General features: G+C 40.9%; 1 protein-coding gene across 2 annotated transcripts in view; it reads left to right on the forward strand.

Annotated features, from left to right (window-relative positions):
• Positions 1-24,337, forward strand: part of FAM81A (family with sequence similarity 81, member A) — a 71,226-nt gene that overhangs the window by 12,199 nt on the left and 34,690 nt on the right. For both annotated transcript variants that reach the window (XM_012658040.1, XM_012658041.1), the window contains 3 exons: positions 4,986-5,082; positions 6,438-6,711; positions 21,601-21,719. In XM_012658040.1, the coding sequence (XP_012513494.1) occupies positions 5,063-5,082; positions 6,438-6,711; positions 21,601-21,719 (413 nt within the window). In that variant the 5' untranslated portion in view covers positions 4,986-5,062. The remainder of the gene's footprint in view (positions 1-4,985; positions 5,083-6,437; positions 6,712-21,600; positions 21,720-24,337) is intronic.

A 24,337-nucleotide genomic window follows, 5' to 3' on the forward strand; every position in this document is an offset into this window, starting at 1 on the left:
TGTGAAGCTGGGCCAGTTGCTGAACATTTCTAAGTCTCAGTTTCCTCTGGTTTAGTGGAGATAATAAGAGTAATCCCTTCCCAAATGATTGTGAGGGTGAATTAAACTACTGCACATAAATGTGCGTCACGAGTGCCCGACCCAGGGTAGGCGCAAGCTAAGCGTGAGCAGCTATTAGTACATGCTCTCCAACCCGACGAACTCGGGCCAGCTCGGGAAAACACAGTGGGGAAGCCAGGATTCAAGTGAGGGCCTTTCTGACCACACATGTTTCTATGGTAGAAAAATACGGTGGACCCTGTCTATTGGGCTGTAGTTGTTAAAAGGGAGAGAGAGAAGGAGGGACAGGAAAGACGGTAGAAGGAAGGAAAACAGATAGTAAAAATCGCAAGTTATGAGCAGGGAAAGGGCAAAGGAAAATGAATGGAGAGTAATCAAAGGTAGGGAAAGAAAAAAATTGGAAGAGAGGAGGAAGGGAGAAGAGCTGCAAGAGGGTGGGGAGAGAGGCCAGAGGAGGAGAGAGGAATGAGGGAGCTCTAGGTGAACTCCAGCCTTTCCTACTCAGGCAGATCCCATCCCTGCGCTGGTTCGATTCCTAGTCAGGCCCCAGGGCCGTGTGCCTGCATCCACCACTGCCACTGCTCCCTCCTCCGACTTCCGCCTGCCCTGCAGGCTCCTGCCTTCCACACCCCAGAGCCCACTACTTCCGTCACTCCTCACTGCTGCTGGGATAAAGTCCGCAGGTCTGAGCCTGTCGTGTCGCTGGAGATGAGTTAGGGAACAACTCCCACCTGTCTTTCCAGACACACCTTCAACTGTTCTCCACCCGCCTGCTATCCTTTCACTCTATTTTTAACTATAAGGAAATAGGCTTTTTTTTTTCCACCATCAAATTACAACCACTTTATTCATAAATGCTTTGCCTATGTTTTTTATTCTGACACTCAGCCTAACATATCAGCACTATATTTTAATGGTGAAATGAAAAACTGTTGGCTTTTACATGACTGATATATTCAACTTTTTAGTAAAAATTGTCATTTTGATTTATTAAATTCATTTATCATTTTGATATAAAATGATATTTCTACTTGGTATCATGTTACTTATAAAAATATAATAATTCCCTGGGCACAGTGGCTTGTGCCTGTAGTTCCAGTTACTTGGGAGGCTGAGGCAGGAGGATTGCTTGAAGCCAGGGGTTCAAGACCAGACTGGGCAACATAGCGAGACCCCTGTCTCTCTAAAAAAATATATATATATATAAAATTGATTGACATTACTGTCTCCTTTTGTCATTAAAATATTAAAATATGCATGTTTTTGCTTCTCACTTCACAGAATCCTCATAATCACAAATAATTATTTTGATTTAAACAATAGCATTTCCCTTTACTCTTGCATGAACCTCCAAATTCTATTGATATGTTGTATATTTTGGGCATTATGCTTTTAATTTTTCTTGTATCTTTCAATTCTTTTCTCCTTGCTTTATCTACCTGTTCCTTCTCCTACTTTCCCCAATTTTTTTAAACATATAAAGTGAAGACTGTTTAATATAACATTGAATCATGGCATAATCAAAAGAGCATGAAACCCAGACCTGTGTGATGAGGTTGTAGACCCACTTGTGGTATCAGACAGCAGATGTGTAAATGTACAGGAGACGATAACCTCAGGCAGGTAAGCCAGAATTGACAATGGGAAGATCTGGAAACGATGCTTAAGAAGTTATTTAATCCAGTGACTTATGTATCATCAATCTTTATTCATCTGCAATGCGGATCCCGTGTTCTGGCAGAGAATCATGACGCTAACAAACCAAGCAACTGAATGGACAGACAGATCCTCACCACATTGATGAAGGGGCATCAGTTCTGAATACGTGTGTTGTGACCTCAGCCATACAACATTTTCTATTGTGGCACATAGCACAGAGGAGGGTTTGCTACTGGAAAAACATTTCTGGTAATCAGTGGTGCATAGACTCCTTTTTCAGAAAGTTGAAGTGGTTGGGCTTTTGTAGCTCATCCAGACAGATGAAACGACCTCCAGAGGAGGGGACGCCAAAGTTTCCATCCATTCAGATACTTGTTGACTGTGTAATATTTGGGATTCAGGCTTGGTAAAGAACTATACTTTTTTTGGTTTTGTTTTTTCTTATTCTTTTTTCACTTTTTTGTAGTTTTTTCTTCATTTTTCTTTTTACTCAAGAGTGTGTTCTGTAAAAGAGAACCATACTTTGTAACTGAGCATATTCTCTAATGCCTTTATTGCTGCAGTCTCTGATGGTGAAGCACGAGTCAGTCAATCACTCAGTAACAAACACGTGTGGGTCTTCTAGGTCACCTCTATGTCTGTTAAGATTTGAAATGTGCCCTTAAGAAGCCTGTAGTTTAGTAAGGGACACAGACTATTAAACAGCTAAAAATAATAGCACATAATTCAGTAATATAAAAACATAGTTAAAGAGCTGAAGAAATATAAAAGAGGAAGTCATTTTATAGAATCAAGGGGCTGGTGGAGCCTTAAGGGATGAATAAGAGTTTTCTAGGCTGGCAGGGGTGGGAAGGACATTTCTGATAGGGCACATGAGCAAAGGTCAGATGGCGGGAGAGTACATGGCAGATCCAAGGACAGCGGTGGATGGGGTGGCAGTGGGAGGGTTAGAGTTGACTGGAGCCAGCCAAGTGGCTAAGTATGAGGCTGGAAGAATGGGTTAGGCCATATTGTGTTGAGGGGAAAGGAAGTAGGGATTGGAGTGTTGAAGAGAGAAGTTGTGGAACAATCTCTTCATTCCCCACCTTGGGAAAGCCTGCTCAGTCTCATCTGTTCTTCCCTGCCCTTGCTGCTACGCAGGAAAAATCGAACCCTCTCCTTTTTTTCCTTCCCATGTGTTTTTGTTCCTACGGTTAGCCACTTACCCCATTGTTTTTTTGTTTTTTATTTCAGAGTATTATTGGGGGTACAAATGTTTTGGTTACATGGATTGCTTTTGTACTGCTTGAGACAATGTTGTAAGTGTGCCCATCACTCAGATAGTGTACCTTGTACCCCTCAGGTTTGATTTCACTCCTCCCCCCACCTGCTTGATTTCCGTTGAGTTTTGCTTCCATCTGTGCGCCGTGAGTGCTGTTTGTGAGTTCCAATTTAATAGTGAGTGCATGTGGTGTTTTTTTTCCCATTCTTGCAATACTTCACTAAGGAGAATGGTCTCCAGTTCCATCCAGATTGTTACAAAAGGTATTAATTCATTTTTTTTATGACTGAGTAGAACTCTACCCAAGTGCTCATCAATTTATGAGTGGGTTAATCGAATGTGGTGTAAGTATATCCCATTGTTTTATGATTGGTTTCGATGACTTCTCCAGAGGGAAGGGATTTTGTCTTACCTATTTAGGTTAGTTGGCTACCTAATGGATGCCAAATGAATGTTTCTTAAATTGGGCTGTTCTATAGATTAATATCTCAACCGAGGTATCTTATAACTTTAAAATTATAAAGATTCTATGATTCTAAATAATAGCATTTTCCACACTGGCCTAATTTTATTTACGGTTGTCCCTCTTATCTATCCACGGTTTTGCTTTCTGCGGTTTCAGTTACCCATGGTTAACCTCGGTCCGAAGATATTAAATGGAAAATTCCAGAAATAAAAAAATTCATTTAAATTGCACATTGTTCTGAGTAGTGTGGCGATGACATCCTGCGTGGCCCCAGGTATCCTTGCTGTCTACTTCCTGCCTATTAGTCACTTAGTAGCCATCACTGTGATCAGATTGACTGTCAAGGTATCACGGTGCTTGTGTTCAAGTGACCCCTATTTTACTTATTAATAGGCCCAAAGTGCAAGAGTACTGTGCCTAATTTATAAATGAAACTTTATCATAGGTATGTATGTCTAGGAAATAACACAGAACATATAGGGTCTGGTATTATCTACGGTTTCGGGCATCCACTGGGGGGCCTTGGACTGTATCCCCCATGAATAAGGGGGCGCTACTGCAGTCTACATGGCAGAAATTCTTATCTTTGACACTTAACTACTTGGGCATCGGAGCTTGTTTGGTATGAATTGCTTTTTTTTTTCTGAAATGCAATTTGTTTAAATTTAAAGTTCTTTGTCTAGGGAAGTGAAATGCTCACATTTTGAATCTCTAAAACACTGGTGAAATGATGTCAAAACAGTGGTTTCAATCAGAAATGCTTTCTGAATCTAGCATCTAAATGGGAATTAATGACAGAATCAGATCTCAGTTACTAGGCATTCATTGTTTTAAGGCAATTAATAGCACTATTGAGAAACCTAAGTAATAAAATATAATATTTTAAAAACCTTCTAGTTTTGTTCAGATTTCTAATGAGTCATGATGATTAAATATTCCTTTTATGCAAGAGGTAATATGAATGATTGTATTTTATAATAAAGTTTTAAAGTTCTGATGAAGATTATTTTCATTCTCTTAGTGGGTAGATTGATTCTCCCAAATCAGATCACATTGATCCTGCATTGTTTTATTTAAGGTTAATTTAGAAACAAGTACTCTTAATTTGCCATGGAATTTACTAAATCTGCTGAGATCAAATTTACTAAGGTAGTTTTCTGCAAATTTCTGCAGAGAAGTATAAGATTAAATAAGCTTGTTTAGGAAACTCTTGTTTCTGTAAAAGTAGTTTCTCAAGCTTGAGATGCAGATTTGGAAAGAAGAAACTTCAGGAAACTTCATTCAACAGTCTTTGTCCATCTGTCTGGTGAAGCTTAGCAGTATTAATTTCAGAAGCATTTTGATTTTGCTTGATTTTTTGCCTTCTTATTTAGAAGCATTTGTTGTTTATTTTATATGTAAGATATAAGGCGTTTAACAACATAACTGATCAGTGTCGACATAATTTATGATCCACTTAGTAACTTAATAATAAGATTTGAGGTTGCTTAAGTTCTGGATATAAACTGTTAAATAATTTAGTACTTATTTTTTCAACAGATGTGAATTATTAAAAAGAAAATGGCCCAACGGAGCACTGTATTTCCTTCTCTTGTCACTGAGGAAAGGTATAATATATGGAAAATATGCATCTAAGGTATACTTTTCCTTTCCATCAATCCCATGAGGGCTGCTAGTGGGTGTGATAGTCATTAAAAATGAAGGCTTGGGCTGTTATGTTATCCAAGAATGGTTTTGTTTAAGGGCAAGAGAAGTATTATTGTGTCCCCTCTCTTAGCTTCCTATTTGTAGGATACTGTGGACCACTCAATGACCCCAAGAGGTGGAGATTTCACAGTATCCTACAATAGGAAAGAACTTCCTGTCAATAGTAAAATATAACTCTGGAAGCTTGGGGCTAATGTACCTGTTAATCCTTTTAAATCTGAAGTTGCAGATGGGGTGTCCACAGGTCAGAATTGGCTTGTGAAACTACATTGCTTGGCTTGCATGATCCTAAATACTTTTTAAATGAATTGTCAACATTTGAAAATCAGGTGATTTCACATTCAAGCCTGGATTTGCTAGCTCTTCTTGAAATATCAGATGATCTGGAAAAATGGACCTGCCTGCCCAGATAGTCACTCATGGGTGGAGCAGAATCGTGGCTCCCTTTAGCTGGGAAATTCCCTTTTCAGTTCTCCAAAGTCCCCACCACTCTCTATTGCATTGTACGTGGTGTGCCTCACTTACTTATGTCACCTGCCTGACTCTCGTAGGCATTTGGATTTGTGACCACTGTTTCGGGGGAGGGAGGGAGGAGGAGAGCATGTCAGGTGACTCTGTTAGTAAGCTTGATCTTGATCACACAGCTTATATTGGGGAGACATCTTGGTGTGCCCGATTCTGCCAGCCTCTTGCTCTTGCTCTTGGAGGTCATGGAACCTGCTACCAGCACACTTCTTAAAGTCTAAGGACACAGTGATTTAAAGATCTTGCCTGGCTTATGAAGAAAATTCTTTAGGACAGAAACCCTGCCTCAAACCCCATTTAGCTTGTAGGGGTAGATGATTTGTATTTCCTTCTCTGGGAAATTTTGAATCTGGCTTTAAAAATTATTTTTTCCCTGCCGGGCGCGGTGGCTCACGCCTGTAATCCTAGCGCTCTGGAAGGCCGACGCAGGTGGATTGTTTGAGCTCAGGAGTTCGAGACCAGTCTGAGCAAGAGTGAGACCCCGTCTCTACCAAAAATAGAAAGAAATTAATTGGACAGCTAAAAATATATAGAAAAAAAAATTAGCCGGACATGGTGGCGCATGCCTGTGGTCCCAGCTACTCGGGAGGCTGAGGCAGGAGGATCACTTGAGCCCAGGAGTTCGAGGTTGCTGGGAGCTAGGCTGACGCCACGGCACTCACTCTAGCCTGGGCAACAAAGTGAGACTCTGTCTCAAAAAAAAAAAAAAAAATTATTTTTTCCCAACTAACAACCGGCTAATGTGATTCCCTTCCGTAGGCGAGTTAGAACCATGCCCCGACACAGCCAGTCCCTGACCATGGCACCGTACTCATCCGTAAGCCTAGTGGAGCAGCTGGAAGACAGGATCCTCTGCCACGAGAAAACCACCGCCGCCCTCGTGGAGCACGCCTTCCGGATTAAAGACGACATCGTCAACAGTTTGCAGAAAATGCAAAACAAAGGGGGAGGTGACCGCTTGGCCAGGCTTTTCTTGGAGGAGCACATCAGGAACATAACTGCCATAGTGAAGCAACTAAATCGGGATATCGAGGTAAGGTGTGTGCACGTCAGATGGACTCTGTCCCTTTCCACAGAATTGCTCCATCCCAGGAGGTCAACCAAATCCAATCCCCATCTCCCAACAATAATGCAAAGCTGTATGTCTTGCCTACTCTTTTTTTTTTTTCAGACAGAGCCTTGCTCTGTGGCCCAGGCTAGAGTGCAGTGGCATCATCATAGCTCACTGCAACCTCAAACTCCTAGACTCCAGCGATCTCCCTGCCTCAGCTTCCCAAGTAGCTGGGACTACAGGCGAATGCCACCACACTCAGCTAAGTTTTCTACTTTTAGTAGAGACGGGGTCTCGTTCTTGCTCAGGCTGGTCTCGAACTCCTGACCTCAAGCAATCCTTCACCTCGGCCTCCCACCGTGCTAGGATTATAGGCGTGAGCCACAGCACTAGGCCTGTCTTGCCTATTCTTAATGATCACCAAGGAAACAGCTTGCACAAATGTCTTAATTGAATTTGTTCCAGTATTTGATAGCAGTTACTGTCAGTGTTATTTATGTTTAATCTAAATTTACCTTGCTGATTATTAAATCATTTTGTTTTGTTTGGCTGTCAGTGGAGAGAGAGAAGAACTAGTCAAATAGTTTCACTGTAAGAAAGTTTATATCTTTGAAGACAGCTATTAAATCAATTATTAGGTCAGCCTTTGCTGCTTCAGATTAAATGTTTCCAGGTCATAATGATTACAAATAATACAGTTTACTATACAAACAATTCAGGTATTTGAATTGCTTCTCAGACACCCCCTTTATTGCTCTATTTTTCTCTGAAACGGGCCCAATAAAAGGCTGATATTGTCTATTTTTAGAACTTGCAAATTTACTGCTATTTTTTGAGCAGTCACAGAGAACACACAGTTTAATTCAAAAAGCTTAAGATCAGTTGGGGCCTGGGCTTCCATCACTGCACAGTGTTAGTACCTTTCACATGTAATTATTATATGTATACATTAAAGATACATGGCTAGATTACGGAAAATCTTTGTGTCCTGTCATAGGGATGGTATGTTAATTATACTTCTGAAATTAAGCCTCATTTCTTTTTTTTGTGTGTGTTGTCAGATTTGTATTTATTTATTTATTTTTACAGCTTCATTGAAGTATAATTTAAATGCTGCAAATATTCACCCATTGTAAGTGTACAATAAGTGATTTTTAGTAAATTTATGCAATTGTGCAACCATCAACACAATCGAGTTTTAGGGCATGGCCGTCATCCCCCAAAATTCAAACCAGCCTGTTTACAGTCAATCTGTACTTCCGCCCCAGCCCCAGGCAACCACTCATCTACTTCCTGTCTGTAAATTTGTCTTTTCTGGACATTTCCTATATATGGACTCATACAGTATGAAGTCTTTTGCATCTGGCTGCTTTCACTTAGCATAATCGTTTTGAGGTTCAGCCCTGTTCCAGCATGTATCATGTTCCTTTTTATGTCTGCGTAGTATTCTATTGTATGAATATACCACATTCTGTTTATCCATTCATTAACTGGTAGACATTTGGATTGTTTCCAGTTCTTAGCTATTAGCAGTAAAGCTGGTATGAACACTTATGACAAGTCTTTGATGTGGAAATGTGTTTTTATGTCTCTTGGGTAAATTACTAGAAGTAGAATTGCCAGGTCTTGCAGTGAGCTTATGTTTAACTTTTTAAAACATAGCCATTTGAAACTCAGGAGTTAAAACAATAACAACAACATAGACAAATGATTTTCCAAAGCAGCTGTACTATTTTATGATCCCACCAGCAATGTAGGAAGGCTACAGTTTCTCCACAGTCTCTCCAACACTTGGTATTATCTGTCTTTTTCGTTGGAGTCATTCTAGTGCAGGGGTGGGGAACCTTTTCATGTTGGAAGGCCATATTAATTTAGCTGTAATCAAATAAGCCTACATTTAAGAAACTTCAATTAGATATACTTAAAAATGTATGTTATTTTGTAAAAATCTAACTACTATGTACTTAATAATTTCAAAAAATGAAAACTATTTGTTAATTTCTTTTATGGTTTATACCTTTGGTGCTGTGTCTTAAGAACTGTTTGCTTATTTTTTTTTTTTTTTATTTCAGGGTATCGTGAGGGTACAAACATTATGGTTACACTTTATGTCTTTGCCTCACCCAAGTCCGGGTTAAATGCATGCCCTTCCCCCCCTGCAGCCACTGTGCCTATGGTATACTGGCCAGTAGTTCCTGCTGCCTGGACCTCAGGATATAACTTTTGTATCTTTTTCTCAGTCTGGATACTCAAGCTGCCCTATTGGTTGTGTGCGCCTCTCCCCTATGTCCTTCCAATAAATTCCATTTTCCCCCTACGTTAGCCAGAGTCAGCTTCAATTTCCTCAACCAAAGAAGTCTAATGACATCAGAGAGGCATAGACAGTTTATAAGATTGCTGTAGATCATTTACTTGTGTTTGGAAGGTGGTATCTATATTTAGAATGATCTTTCCAGTTTTATATTTGGGTGCTAAGGCAGTTTTTTCCCAGAGAATGAATTACTCAGCATCTTCAAGTTGACAACTGCACAAAATTGAAGAACCCCAACTTAAACATTTCAGTTTTGAAAAGGGTTGCAGATATGCTGGGAGGCTGATAGCTTTTGTGCATCCAAATCTAGAGAGGGAGATAGATAAAGTCAAAGCGATGGGGATAAACGATCCTCAGGTTTCCATCCCCTCACCCAATAGCAAAGAAGTACAGTAGTCCCCTCTTGTCCACAGTTTCGCTTTTGCAGTTTTAGTTACCTGTAGTCAACTATGGTCTGAAAATATTAAATGGAAAATTCCAGAAATAAACAATTCATAAGTTTTAAGTCATGCACTGTTTTAGTAGCATGATAAAATCTCACACCGTTTTTCTCTGTCTTTCCCAGAATATGAATCATCTCTTTGTCCAGTGTATCTACGCTGTATATACTACTTGCCCATTAGTCACTTAGTAGCAGTCCTGGTTATCAGATCAAAAAAGCAGTATATATACGGTTTGGTACTATCCGCAGTTTCAGGTATCCACTGGGGGTCTTGGAGTGTATCCCCTGCAGATAAGGATGGGCTACTGGATGTCATTAAAAAAATACAAACACCCCCATGTTTCACATTAGAAAATAGTGTTAACTTTCCATTCTTCCACACCCAGCACTTTCCTGTGGGTACTCAGCTCTGTTCCCTTTGCTCATGGGTTGGGAGAAAAGACTAGAGACAGGAGTCAATCCATTCTGACATTACTGTCCCTGCAGGTAAAAGCGGACTGTGTAACTCTACCCTTAGAAAACCCTGAACTTAATTTTTTCCATCAGTATGAGAGGTGACAGTGCTTTAGCTGCAATTGTGGAATCCGGGGAATAATTTCCCCTTTGGGGGCTGCTATGGGCTTATCCAATGATCAGAACCAATTTACGTATGTGATTTCCAACTTCAGCTGGGCCCTCCGTGCTGTTCAGTGGCGCCTTCATTCTAGGAAGCCCTCCTTGCCACTTCCTCCCTTACCCCCTACCCCTTTTCTTCAGTGTATCCTGAACACCCAGCATGAGCCACGTTGCCATAGCATTTACTGAATAGGACTGGCATTGTTTCCTTACATGTCTATTTCCCCTAGTGGATTGTGAGCTTTTCAAAAAGAGAGGAACCTTGTCTTACTCATCTTTGCATTGCCCAACACAATATTTGGAGCAAAATGCTATGAATGCTATCGTAGTACATTTGTGTTACTTTAACAAAATACCCGAGTCTGGGTAATTTATAAAAGAATAGGAAGTTATTTCTCACAGTTCTGGAGGCTGGGAAGTTCGAAACCATGGCACTGGCATTCGTTGTCTAGTGAGGGCCTTCCTGCTGCAGCCTCACGTGGCACAAGGCGGAAGTGCAAAAAGGACCAAGGCTGTGTCCTCACGTGGCTGGAGAGTGGAAGAGAGCGAACCCATTCCCTCAAGCCCCTTTTATAGGGGCCCTAATCCATTCATGAAAGTGGAGTCCTCGGGACTTCATCACCTCCCAGAAGGTCCCAACCTGTTAATTCTACCACAATGGGTGTTAAGTTTCAACAGGAATTTTGGAAGGCACACAATCATTCAAACCATAGCAAAAGCTTCTTAAGTGAATAAATGCCCAATTCCGAGTGAAGCCAGTTGTCAATTTACTGGTAGCAAAAAGGACTGGAAGAGACTCTGAGGTCATCTACGCAAAGTGCATCCTTTTCAAATAGGCCTGATGGCCGGAGGGCTCAAGACCAGTTAGTGGCAGTGCTGAGAATAAACCCACGTAGTTAAACACTCCAAAAATGTACTCCTTTCTTTTTTCTACATTGCCTCTTGGAAGCTCTTCTAGAACCCTGGTTTTGTGTAACCAACTCTCAAATGCGGACAGGCTGTGCTATTCAGTCATTCTTTGCTTCCGGAGTTTTAGGAAGAACTTGTTCATGAAACTAGGTAATTCTAACTTTAGTTCTCATTGACTTCTCCCCTGCTCCATCATTCCTTTCGTGAGAGTTCACTTGAACTGCTTTGATAATTTGGGTTATTAGCAAACATACCTAGGAAACCAAAGTCATCAATCGTTTAGGCTTTGGCTAATTGTTGTTCCCCCAAACATGTTTCTTTAAGATGATTTTTGAACATTTACAATGCAGTGAGTTTTAAAGTAATTTCAATTTTGCTGTTTTCCCAACATCTGAAACACATTTTATGTAATGATTATTCTTGCCTTAACCAGCCAGCACTCTTTTCCATTTACATGTATTTTTGGAGTGTGCAGTTTTGCAAATGAAAAGATGATTTTCCTTCTACAGAGGGAAAACTGAGTAAAATCTAATTTGGGTAAAAAAATTACTTTGGGTATTTGAAGGTTTATCTTTTTATAACTCATAATAACTATATATCATGATAAAGTAACAGTAAGGAAGTTTAGAAATTTAAGACTCCAATATGAAACACTAGTTATATGGATTAATATGTATTATGAACCCAAGCATATCTACTTAAACATAACCAAAATTAGGATGTTCGATGAGAAATCAGAATTGTTACCTTATAACCAAAGTTTATTAAAATGAAATTGTGATTGTCTTAGTTCAGGCTGCTATGACAAATTATCATGGACTGCGTGGCTTAAGGAACAGAAATTTATTTCTTACAGTTCTAGAGACTGGGAAGTCCAAGATCAAGGTGCTGGCAGATCCAGTGTCTGGTAGGCCCTGCTTCTTGGTTTGTAGATGGCTGTCATCTTATACCCTCACATGAGAGAGAGCAGAAGCAAGCTCTTGTGTCTCTTCTTAGAAGGGCACTAATCCCATTTTTTTTTTTTTTTGAGACAGAGTCTCACTATGTTGCCCAGGCTAGAGTGCCGTGGCATCATCCTAGCTCACAGCAACCTCAAATTCCTGGGTTCAAGCGATCCTTCTGCCTCAGCCTCCCGAGTAGCTGGGACTACAGGCATACGCCACCATGCCCGGCTAATTTTTTCTATATATTTTTAGTTGTCCGATTAATTTCTTTCCATTTTTAGTAGAGATGGGGTCTCGCTCTTGCTCAGGCTGGTCTCGGGAACTCCTGAGCTCAAAGGATCCTCCTGCCTTGGCCTCCCAGAGTGCTGTGATTATAGGTGTGAGCCATCGTGCCCGCCACTAATCCCATTTGGAGGCTCCACCCTCATGATCTAATTACCTCCCACCTTCTAACACCGTCACATTGGAGGTTAGGATTTTAACATGAATTTTTGGAGGACCCAAACATTTAGTCCATAACAATAAGAATAAAATTTAAAAGTACCGAGAAGTCATTATTTATAAGTAGTATAAAAATAGGGAGAGTGTATACTATACAAAAGGTGATGTTTGCATATTTAAAGCAAAGAGGTGTGGAGATATTCAGGTTGTGTTTCAGTGCTGTGAAAAATGTATTTTTTGTGTGGAAATTCTTAATGCATTTCTTCTTTAAATTGCCTGGCTTTCTATTGTTTTTATTACTGGTTTATACTTGTGTTTTAGTTCACTCAGTCAAATTCTACTGGCTATTTGTTTTGTAAGAATCATCCCTGCAGGTGATTTTATATTACAAAAAATGAAGCTAAAGCCATTCTCAAAATGTAAAGCTCATGCCAGGCACCTGATAAAGCTAGACAAATTGAGATGTATTAATACTACATCTTGGCAACTTTGCCTAGATAAGTCTTTATGATTCTCTATCATGTGGCTCTGAACACAGTTATATACAGGATAAAAAGTAAAATATATTGTCAACCCACTAGCCTCTGTGATCCTCAAGAGCTATAACTGAGTCTTAATATTTCTATTTTTAGCACTTACCAGTGTCTAGCACATAGTAGGAGCTCAATAAATATTTCATAATCAAAGACTCTGGGGTTCAAGGACGTAAGGTATTCCTGAGGGGAAAAAAGGCTCTGGGGTCCTTGGCACTTCCAGAGGCCTATAATTATTGCCCTATCCTATCAGCAGGTTCCAGCATCAAAACAGATGACTCTCGTATACTAGTACACAGTAGGTACTTGATAAATGTTGAATGGAAGAAGCTATTGTTTTAATACATCCCCTCCCATGGTCTCCATTAGTAGTTTGCCTTGTAATGTGGAGTATGTTATCAATTATTTATTCCTGAGAAACTTTCCGCAAATTATCATCATTATAAATTTAAAAGAGGTAATGTAGTCAACTATAAATTATACATGTCTGGATTATCCATTCTGTCTTTGGTTTAAGTTGTTATCAATCCCTGGAAGCCAAGCTTTAGTAAGCAGTCCATGGTTCTTTTATTTGTGGTAAGCTTCCCCTTCCATGCCAGCTTGATGGCTTAGGGGGAAGTAGTTTGGACCCCCTTGTCCCTTTAGGGCTTTAGCTGTGTCTCTGGTGGGCAGGGGAGTCTGCCACCCGACTGGTTAGAATCTGCAGGCCTACTCCTGGTTTCCTTGTGCTCAGACTTCATAATGTCCTGCTGGCTTGGGATGTTGGCTTTGATCTAGTTGGGTTATGGAAACCTTTATCATTTAATTGAGTAGATTTTACATAGTTTGCTAGTTTAATAATTTGCAAATGAACTACAGAAGAGTTTTCTGAACTCAACTGATGAGTGCAGCATTGTGCTTTATTAACATGTTGAAGCAGAGCTATAGACGATAATGTTAAGGTGTAGACATACAGGACTTTGGACTGACACACAGGACCTTGGTTCAGTGTGCATCCCGCACTACCAATGAGCACAGAGTTTTGGCTACTGGACTTCATGCATTTTACCTAAAAAGGGAATTTCAGCCTGCAGTTGAATGATCTAGTCCCATTGGAACAGGTATAGCAGCAGAGGGATTTTGGTGATTATCATCCAAATTCATTTTGTTTTAACTCTACCCACTAGATTTGGCTTGTCATGTGACCTGACTCTAGTGGAAGAAGACAGTGAATTGGATGGGATTTGAATATTCATTCAGTTCTGTTGATGGAGGTTTTTCAATGTAAATTAATAAATTGGTGTTCTCGTGTCTGCTCTGTCTCTAGTACATTTAAGCTTGTTTGACTCTGTCTTTGAGGAACTAATAACCTCTGAGAACCAGCTAGAGATAGTCTCTGAGCTTTCAACTTGGAAGACCAGATCCTGGAAGGTAGAGCTAAAAGAATTAATAAATTACTCCATTACCCACTGAGAGCCAGGCATTGTCAGAGGCACTGGGGCTGCCGCGGTGACCCAGGCCTACAAGGCTCCTACTCCTAGCCCACTACACATTCTAATGGGGTGTACAGGCAGTGAACACTAAGTAACTAAGGCAATATTAGCTGACGCCAAGCACTCTGATGAGATGACACAATGCAGAGTGATTGTGGGGCTGTCCTAGAAACGATGGCAAGCGGGTAAGGGGGGATGTGAGCTGAGACTGGAGTGACAGAAAGGGCCAGACATGAGGAGGTGGTGGTGTACCAGGAGGAGACACTCCAGATAGAGGGAAGGGCTGGTTCCAAGGCCCCAGCAGGCAGAGGCGTGGTGTGCTTGAGGAGCAGAAAGAGGACCAATGGATGGAGTGTCCTGAGCTGAGAGAAAGGGCCAGCTCAGCTGTGATGTCTCTAAGAAGTTTGGAGCTGGAAATGAGAAGCCATTATTTAGTTTTTAGCCAAGGAATTTAAATAATTCTCTCACATTCTTGGTGCTGGGGATACATTAGTGAATAAAACAGATAAAAACCCTTGTCCTTATGGGGCTTACAGACTGATTTATGTTTCAAAAAGATCACTCTGGCTACTGCATGGAGAAGGGGTTGTAGGGGAGCAAGAACGGAAGCAGGGAGATGGTTCAGGGCCTAGCATGGAAGGTCAGGGAGAGGTGACACACCTTGGACCAGGGGAGTCACAGTGGAGGTGGAGAGAAGTGGAAGGATTTCAGATTGATTTTGGAGGTAGAGCTAACAGGACTTCCTGCATGCTGGAGGGAGAGACTTCTGCTTTGGACTTGGCAAGTTTTAGCAGCCCATCAAATAGCCAGGTAGAAATTCCAAGAAGGCAATTTAATATATGAGGCTGGAACTCTAGGGAATTTTAAGTCTTGAGTGTGGAGATAAAAAGCTGTTACTAAAAGTTCATCACTTGTCTCCAAGGCTGCATCAGAAGAACAAGGACAAGTGGTTTGAGGAAAAGGAAAGAGAAGTTTATTAATTTGCTGGCAAATGAGGAAGATGGCAGACTCTCATCTTAAAGTACCACCATCCTATCTATAAGCAGAAATACAGAGTTTAAAAGGAGTTTTCAGCTTTGGGCTATTGCTGTTTAACTATATCATCTCTGGTGAAGACAATCTCATGACTGCCCAGACAATTCCGTTGAGCCATCTCCTGTGGTACAAAGAAACAAAGAACTCTCCCCTGCCCCTCTGATTACTGGCCTTGGGCAGGGATGCAGATTTTAATTTCCAAAAAGAGTGAGGGGGTGTTTAAAGAGACAGCTCATAAAACATTTTACCCTTTTCCAGGCCGTTCTCTCTGTTACAAAACCATGTAGAGAGATATTACCTTGTAAGACCCTGCCCCACTGTAGTGGCACCTTTCTCTAGGTGATATTGGAGTGGCACTTTTCGTTTCCTTATCAATCTAGGAAGAGTTGGAGAAGGAGAAACATGGAGAGTTGTTTCTTTCCTGGTTATTCTTTGGCCACGTTGTCCTGTCTGGGCAGCTTGGAGGACCCTGGACATGAGTTTGTCATCACTTTTGCATAAATAGCATTATATAGCACATTGAGGGTCACATGGAAGTCCCTATTCCATGCTGTCTTGGGAAGGGAGGTTTTTTAAAGACAGGCCATACCTTCAAAAGAAATAAATAAAGACTGGTGGCATCACTTTTCAAGGTGGCTGGCCTCTTCTCTGTGCTCATGTGAAGCATGTTTATTGTGTGGACTTGGGGTTGGGCGAGGTGACTTATGCCTGTAATCCCAGCACTTTGGGAGGCAGAGAGGGGAAAATTGCTTGAGGCCAGGAGTTTGAGACCAGCCTGGGCAACAACAGCGAGACCTCGTCAAAGATTGACAGTTATCTGAATATTGGGATATTGTATGGACTTGGGCAATGCGCTTACCACCCTGCCGTCTTCCCTGCTGCAGCTGAGCTCCCTGAAGATGTACCTGGTACTCAGTATATAGTAGGCATCAAAAACCAGTTTTTTGAATTGAATTGACAATAGTGGAGAATTTATATTAATAATATAAACTTAAGGATAGAACCTTTTACAAGTAAATGCATTGTGAAGATATATTATTCCAGAATGACAAATTAGGGAACATTACTTGACTTGACAGAGGAATTGTTTTTCTAAAGCTTCATTCTAGAATTCCCTCAAATAGTAAGCTCTCTTATGCCTTCCGTTTTCATATAACTTTTCAGTAATGTGAATACTGTGTTAAGCTCAGACAGAATTATTTTCTGTATTCTTCAAAGTACTTCTAATACAAGATAGTATTCATCTGCATAAGAATTCCGAAAATTAAATGGGTTTTTCTTATTTCTAAGCTTCAAAAAAAACACACACATTTTTTTTTTCTGACTATAAAAGTAATATATGCCCATTGTGGGAAATACAAAACACAGGAATCAACCATAATCCCACCATAGAGAAAAATAAAACATTAACATTCTAGGATTTATATGCATCTTAATACACAGCTGGAATCATGCTGTACATTTATTTTGTACCCTCTTTTTCCTTAATAATAAATTGTACACATTTTCCCTTGTTTTCTGCTTCCATGACTTCTTAGTGTTTGCATAATCATGGATCTTATAAAATACTTGATATGTATATCACATTATGAAGATATCTTTGTGCACGCATTTTTGTCATTTTTCTTATTTTTTCCTTTAAGATTAATTCCAAGCACTAGAGTTACCGGATCAAAGGTTATAACATTATCAATATATTTTGCAGCATCAGTCTCTAGAAAAATTATGTCAGGAAGGGCCAACTGTGCCTTTTTGATTTTTGATATACTTTTTTAGTATTATAAATTAAAAAATATTTGCTTTTTAATAAGTGAAAATGGTATGGGTTATTTTTTGTTGTTTTTTAAAAAAGAGAGTTTATTTCTTAGAACAATCAGGTTTGCAGCAAAATTGAGCAGAAAGTACAAAGCGTTCCTATACACCCCCTGCCCCCACACACACCAGCCTTCCCCATCGTGAACATCCCATGCCAGAGTGGCACATTATAACGGTATAATTTTTATTTCCCGTTTCTTTGCTTACCAGAAAGGTTGCACCTTTAAAAAAAATGTGCTTGTTAATTATTTTTAGCTCTTTCTTTGTGAATTGCTTTCCATTGTCTTTGCTTAGTGATTTTTCTGCTTCATGATTGAAAACAACTCAGATGAAATAAGATTGGTTACAGCCTTTGCCATTTCTACAGTGTCTAATGTGGTGTTAACGCCAGGGGTGGTCTGTGGACCACGGACGGCCACGTTCCTGGGCCCATTCTCTAGCTTTGGTTTTCTAGGGAGGAGGCCTGAGAATTTGTGTGTGTAACAAGCCATCTGGGCAATATTCATGCACCCCAAAGATGTTTGAGAACCACTGGTTTTATGCCTTATTATAAACAGAGGTTTGAAGCTTTATATGCAAAAAATACAATGTGTTACTTTCTATTAACTATAACTAATAGGTGTTACTCCCCGTTAAGAGAGAGAGCTTGCCAGCACCTTTCGTCAGTGGGAGAGAATCACATTAGTCAGATCCGAAGTTTCCTTGCAAGAACACATTGGGATGACTAACGTTTTGTCACTCACAGGTGATTGTAACTAGTTTGCATTCTTTTCTTCATAGAGCAGGTTCATTGAGAAAAAGCTGGAAACTACAGGAAATAATAGATAGGTATGGCAATTTCAAACTCCTTTCAGTGAAATGAGTTTTTACTGTCACTGTCACTCCATCCCTAGTTGGCCTCAAGCAGGTTTCCAATAAGTAAAACAGCATACTCCCATTCCTAATTTCTGTATTTTACTAGGAAGTTTGAAAATCCTAAAAAAATGTACGCAGGTGTATTTTTCTGTAGGTATGTTATACTTAAAAAAAAAAAAAAAGAAAAGAAAAAATAGTTGAGAAAAGGGAGCACAAAAACAATTTATGTAAGCATAATTACACTGTCTCTAATTGAGCTTTTCTGTTCATCTGCAAATGGGACCACAAATTGTCGGTATATCTGAAACCATCAAATTTTTAGAAATAAATAGTAACAAGTGGATACCCAGGAATATATCCTCACAAAACCCCTACGTTGTTGCAAGAGGTAACGGGAAGGTGGTGGTTTGGCGTGCCTGCCTCCACTCTGTTCCCAGTCCCAGTGCCACCTTCCTGAGCAGCTGGGACAGGCAGGCAGGAAGGGGTGGGAGCCCAGCAGAGACCCAGCGGAATGCACTGTGCAGTGAGGATGGGGACCTCATGGCTAGGAGTCCAAGGAGGAGGGGCCAGGCTCACTGCCTTTCATCATGTGACTGGACCAGTCTCCTGCCCCATGGAGGGGTGGAACGGCTGACCAGGTGGGCTGTGTCCCCACTGCCTCTAGGCTAGGGGAGTGGAGGGGGGCAGGATGGAGAGAGGCTTCCCCTTGGTGGAGACCGGCTTCCTCACCTGCACACTGGCCCCGTGCTCTCACTGGCTGCACCTCTAGCCCACTGAGGACCACCTACTTAAGGCCACCAATGAGCAGAGAAAGAAAAGTCACATCACACCTAATGGGCCCAGCGGCCAGAAGGAGGAATTATTCTTCCTTCTTAGAAACGGCACAATGAAATAGGAAACTGATGAGTCTTGAACAAAAAATAATTCCTGCATTTAAGGAGATCCAAGTACAACATAAAATTTCTTTTTGAACTTAAATTTTTAAAAGTCGGTAGATGAATGAGAGGCAATTAGTTGCCTACAAGCAAAATAGAAGAAATCTCTGAAACATCAGAGTGAAATTCGAAAAAAAGAGAAACCACGAGGAAAAGATAAAAACCCTGGTGGACAGATCAGGACACCCAGCATGTGAGTAATGGGAGTTCCAGGAGGAGAGAAAGAAACAGATGGAGAAGAAATATTGGTTACATAGAAGAAGAAATTATACCCGAGTTGAAGAAACATCTGAGACCGTGGATTGAAAAGTTCACTGAGTTCTAGGTAGAATTGAATTAAAAAAAAAAAAAGACCCACAATTAGGTACATTCTGATAAAATTCCTGAACTTTAAAGATGATGAAAAAAGTCTTACAAACTTCTAGGCATACGGAGCCAAGATAGTTAGAGAGGACGAAGCATCAGACTTCCCGGCTGCCTTAAGTTCACTGAGAGGAAAGGCCTTTAACTCCAGAATTCCATGTCCTGTCGATCATCCTCAGCCTTCGGGGTGAGGGGAGGGTGACTGTCGGCATGACCAGGATTCAGAGAGTCTTTTCTCCAGGTGCCCAATCTATGGAAAATGCTAGAGAAAAGATTCTAACCAAAACACGATGAGTCTGAACAGAGACCGTAAGAGGGGAAAAGGAAAAAAACACAAAAGTAATCAGTGATCTTTTCAAAAAAGACCTATATAATTTCATATAAATAGATACTGATAAATGCCTAGGACTATGTAACAGAAGAGCTAAAGAAAGAAAAAAAAAATATTGGAATACAAGAGACATTCTGCAAACAAATTTCTAACTACAGCCCAACTAGAAGTATTGAGATATTTTAGCACAGCCTAGCTAGGGTGGGGGAAGGGCAAGAGGGGAGAAAAGGAAAATCCTTCCAGATAAGTCACGTGGGGTTGGGGGGAAGGAGGGTAGGTGTGAGGGTGAGGCGAATGTCCCCTATTGGGGGAGCTGCACAAGGAGAGAGCTTGGAGTAGATGTTTGTGTGGTATGAACATGGGGAAGGGAAGGGAAGGGAACCATTCATGGAAAGACGGTGTACAGAACACTCTCCAGGGAATGGCTGATTAAACGGGTCAAAATAAGGAAAAGAAGAAAGCAAACAACAACAAAAAGCAACATAGTTGTAGCCTAAAGTGAGATGAAAGGATGAATGAAAACACAAACAAAACGGTGTAAGTGTCACCGTTGAGATCACATTCTATGGAGCCAGGCCTACAGGGTTCAAGTCCAGCTCTGTCACTTACTGACTGTGTGGCTTTCGGTAAGTTACTTAAGTACTTAGACATTTCGCCATCTGTGAAATGGGGATAATAACAGTACCTCTGTCATAGGGTGTTGCGAAGACTAAAGGAGTCAACATACCTAAAGCGATGGTAACAGTGCCTGCTGTACAATTAGACCACACGAGTATTTGCCTTATTATTTATAAAACATAGTAGCAATATTAATATCACGTATGGTGAAACTTAATATCCAAAGCACTAAATAGGATAAAGAAGTTTATTATATAATAACAATAAATACTTTTATCATGTATCTGTATGTACCAAATAAAATGGCAGCTAAATGTATAAAGTAAAAAGTATTAAAAGTGTAAGGAGAACTTGATGAAAATATTTCCCAGTGAGAGAATTTGTAATTCCTCTTTCACAGCTGGAGAGATCTAGTAGACAAATAAGATCTAGAAAAAATGAATTATGGGAATCGGCAAGCTCAATGTAATACACAATGTTGAAGCTTTCGTTCCTTAAATAGAAAATGCATATTTTTGTCTGTCTGTGGAACATTTAAAAGAAATCGATCATGTGCCACAAAGCAAAGCTTAACATATTCAAAAACTTAAATATCTTACAGACCATATTTTTATCATAATCCAATATAATTAGAAATAAATAATAAGAATGACCCAAAAAAGTAACTGCTTGGAAATGAAAAAACACAATTTTAAGTAACCCTTTTATACCTAGATATCCTTAGATCAAAGAGGGATTCAAAACTGAAATTAAAGCAATAAAAAAGAAAACACTTAATACCCAACCTATGGACCCTGCAAATATTATATTAAAAAGAAAATGCTGCCAGGCGTGGTGGCTCTCGCCTGTGATCCCAGCTGCTCGGGAGGTCGAGGTGGGACGATGGCTTGAACTTAGTTCAAGAACAGCGCAAACATAACAGGACCCCATCTCTAAAAGAAAAAAAAGCGTTCACTTTAAGGAAGAAATAATAAAAATAAAGGACCTTAGTTTTTATTGTTAAATTAAAGGACTTGGTCTGGGAGTGGTCTCTAAGGTTACTCTCTCTCTCTCTCTCTCTTTCTTTCTCTCTCTCTCTCTCTCTCTCTCTCCCCCTGGTTCTCTGTATATGTGTTTATCAAGTGACTGTTAAAAAGGAACCACTTATGAAAAAACGAGTTAAACATTCATATTTTTTCCAAAAGTATGAAATGCTTCTGTGGCTGCATGTAAGTTCTCAAATGACTCCCTTGGTGGTTTTTGTGTTGCCCAGGTACTCCAGGAGCAGATCCGTGCCAGGGACAACATTAGCTATGGAACTAATTCTGCCTTAAAGACCCTGGAGATGCGTCAGCTCTCTGGTTTGGGAGATCTTCGAGGAAGAGTGGCAAGGTAGGTGTTCAAATGCTGGGGACTCTGTTCATCAAAAACTGTTTTTTTAAAACTCCATTCTAGTGGGGAATATATTCATGAAGCCCAAAAGCAAATTGCTTGCATTCTTTTGTACATCCCCTCCCCGCTTTGTCCATAAAATCTAGCGGTAGAAGTCAAACCTGACTATGAGCATGCCACGATTGTCTCGTGTTTCTGCAATTAGAGTTGTCTTTGTGGAAGGAAATGCTGGGAGAGCTCACCCAGCTGACCTACGTAATTTGGTAGCGCAATATTATGTTTATTTATCCAGTAGTGCAAAGCTGGGACTTATATTTTGTATGACTTTTTAAAATTTTTCATTTATTTATAATTCATTTTTATTTTATTTTCTGAAAGTATTGGTCCGTGACAGATTGGAAATTTTTAAGAGAGAGCAATCTCTCCCCTCCATATGAAAAGTGCTGTTCTCTATTCAAAGGGGGGTCAGCAGCACCGGCATGGCCTGGGGGCTTGTTGAAAACGGACAGTCTCTGGCCTACTCCACAGCTGCTCAGTCAGAGTTTGCATTTTAACAAGGTCCCTGGATTCACGTGCACGTTATTATCTGAGAAGTGCCGCACAGGGACTGTGTCTAGGATTATTTTTATCTGGCTGAGATGTAGTTGTCCAAAGTATTTATGGGCCTCTTCTGCCCTCTGCTGCTATTAAGAGCCAAGCACACCCTAGCCCAGGCAACAGAGCAAGATTCTGTCTCAAAAAAACAAAACAAAACAAAACAAAACAAAACCAAGCACATGAATATGCACCAGCACCCGAGCTGAGGAGCGAGTGGCACTTGGGTCCGTCCGCTGGAGATGGCAGAGAGCGTCTGCAAAGGAGTGGGGATAGGGGACAGAACAGGGACCCACGGGATCCATGGCCGCTTTAGAACAGACAACACGTGAAGGGCCTTGAATGCTGCGCATGTGTGTTTGGGTCTACTGGGTAACGATCAGTCTAATAGCAGAGGGCTGCGTGGATTGAGTGGAGGACTGGTTGACCACGCTTTCTGTGGTCATCTAGCCTCGTCTGGATGAACTCCAGTCTCCTTAGTCTGACCTTCGGTGATGGACGCCCTGCTGACCTCCTCTCCTCCCTCTGCCCTCGCACTGTACCTTTTCCAGCAGCGATTAGTCCCTGGATAGGCCATGCTCTCCGATCACTATGCTTTTGTGCATGCTGTTCTTGGACCTAGCATGCCTTTCCTCCTCCCTTTTTTTTTTTTGAGACAGAGTCTCTCTCACTCTGTTGCCCTGGCTAGAGTGAGTACCGTAGCGTCAGCCTAGCTCACAGCAACATCAAACTCCTGGGCTCAAGCGATCCTCCTGCCTCAGCCTCCCAAGCGGCTGGGACTACAGGCATGCGCCACCATGCCTGGCTAAATTTTTCTATATATATATTTTTAGCTGTCCAGATAATTTCTTTCTACTTTTAGTAGAGACAGGATCTCGCTCTTGCTCAGGCTGGTCTCGAACTCCTGACCTTGAGCGATCCACCTGCCTCGGCCTCCCAGAGTGCTAGGATTACAGGCATGAGCCACCGCGCCCGGCCTCCTCCTCCCTTTTGAACTTCTTGTCAGCCTTTAAAATTCAGCTCAAGTGTCACCTCCTCCGGGAGTCTTCCCTGACACCCCCACTCCTCTGAGCTCCCCTAGCACTCTCCACCCTGTTGCGTCTCTGTGCTGTCTTCCTCACTCTGCTGCCTTCACTGGGGTGGGGTTCTGTGTTTTTTACTTCTGTAGCCGAGTGCCTGGAACAGCCTCCAGAGCACAGTAGATACTCAACATTCTTCATTCATTTGGATGAACAAAAAGCCATCTAGGAAATTCACTGTACTAGGACTGAAAAACTTTGGTTCCGTGGAGTTTGGCTTAAAAGAGACCTCAGATCTATGATACCTCTCAGAACAGCAAGGCGTTAGAAGAATTTGAGAGCTACAGGGCGGAGTAGGGATTTCGGGACAACTTGGAGACTCTTAATAGCCACTTGAGTTGCAGGTGAAGACCAAGTGAGGGGCACTGCATGGGCTGAGGTGAGCATGCAACAAGTGGTAGCTGTTCTCATCTTAGGGAAACAGCAGTGAAACTGTCCTTACGATACTGATTCTAATACAAAGCAGAGAAATTATTTAGAAATAACCTTACACACTTCTTCAGTTTCTTATCAACTTCTCTACCCAACTTATTGCTTCCCTGTCACAAATACTCTTACTCTAAAACCATCAGAAACGTTTGTTACGAATACCAGATATTTTTGCTTCGTTTTGTGGCTATATTTGTCTTTCCCTTGGAATACTAATGAGACTTGATTGTTGAAATGAATTCATGTGAAATAAAATTCTTTGGCAAAGTTTCGGCTTTCTTGAATTGATTATGTAATTGTATTGAAGGGATGTGAACTTTTTAAGTGGTATATTTAAATCACCAGGCTGCTGTATTATTTTATATTTACTTTTATAGTTTTTATGGATCCACTGGTGATGTGATGAATAGGAAACAGGCCCTGATTTTCCCCCCGTAGATCTGGCTCAGAAGGGCAGAAGCCACTGGGCGCAGTGGCTCACACCTGTAATCCTAGCACTCTGGGAGACAGAGGTGG

The sequence above is a fragment of the Propithecus coquereli genome, unplaced genomic scaffold, assembly GCF_000956105.1.
Source record: "Propithecus coquereli isolate 6110/MARCELLA unplaced genomic scaffold, Pcoq_1.0 Scaffold57, whole genome shotgun sequence".
Classification (NCBI taxonomy): Eukaryota; Metazoa; Chordata; class Mammalia; order Primates; family Indriidae; genus Propithecus; species Propithecus coquereli.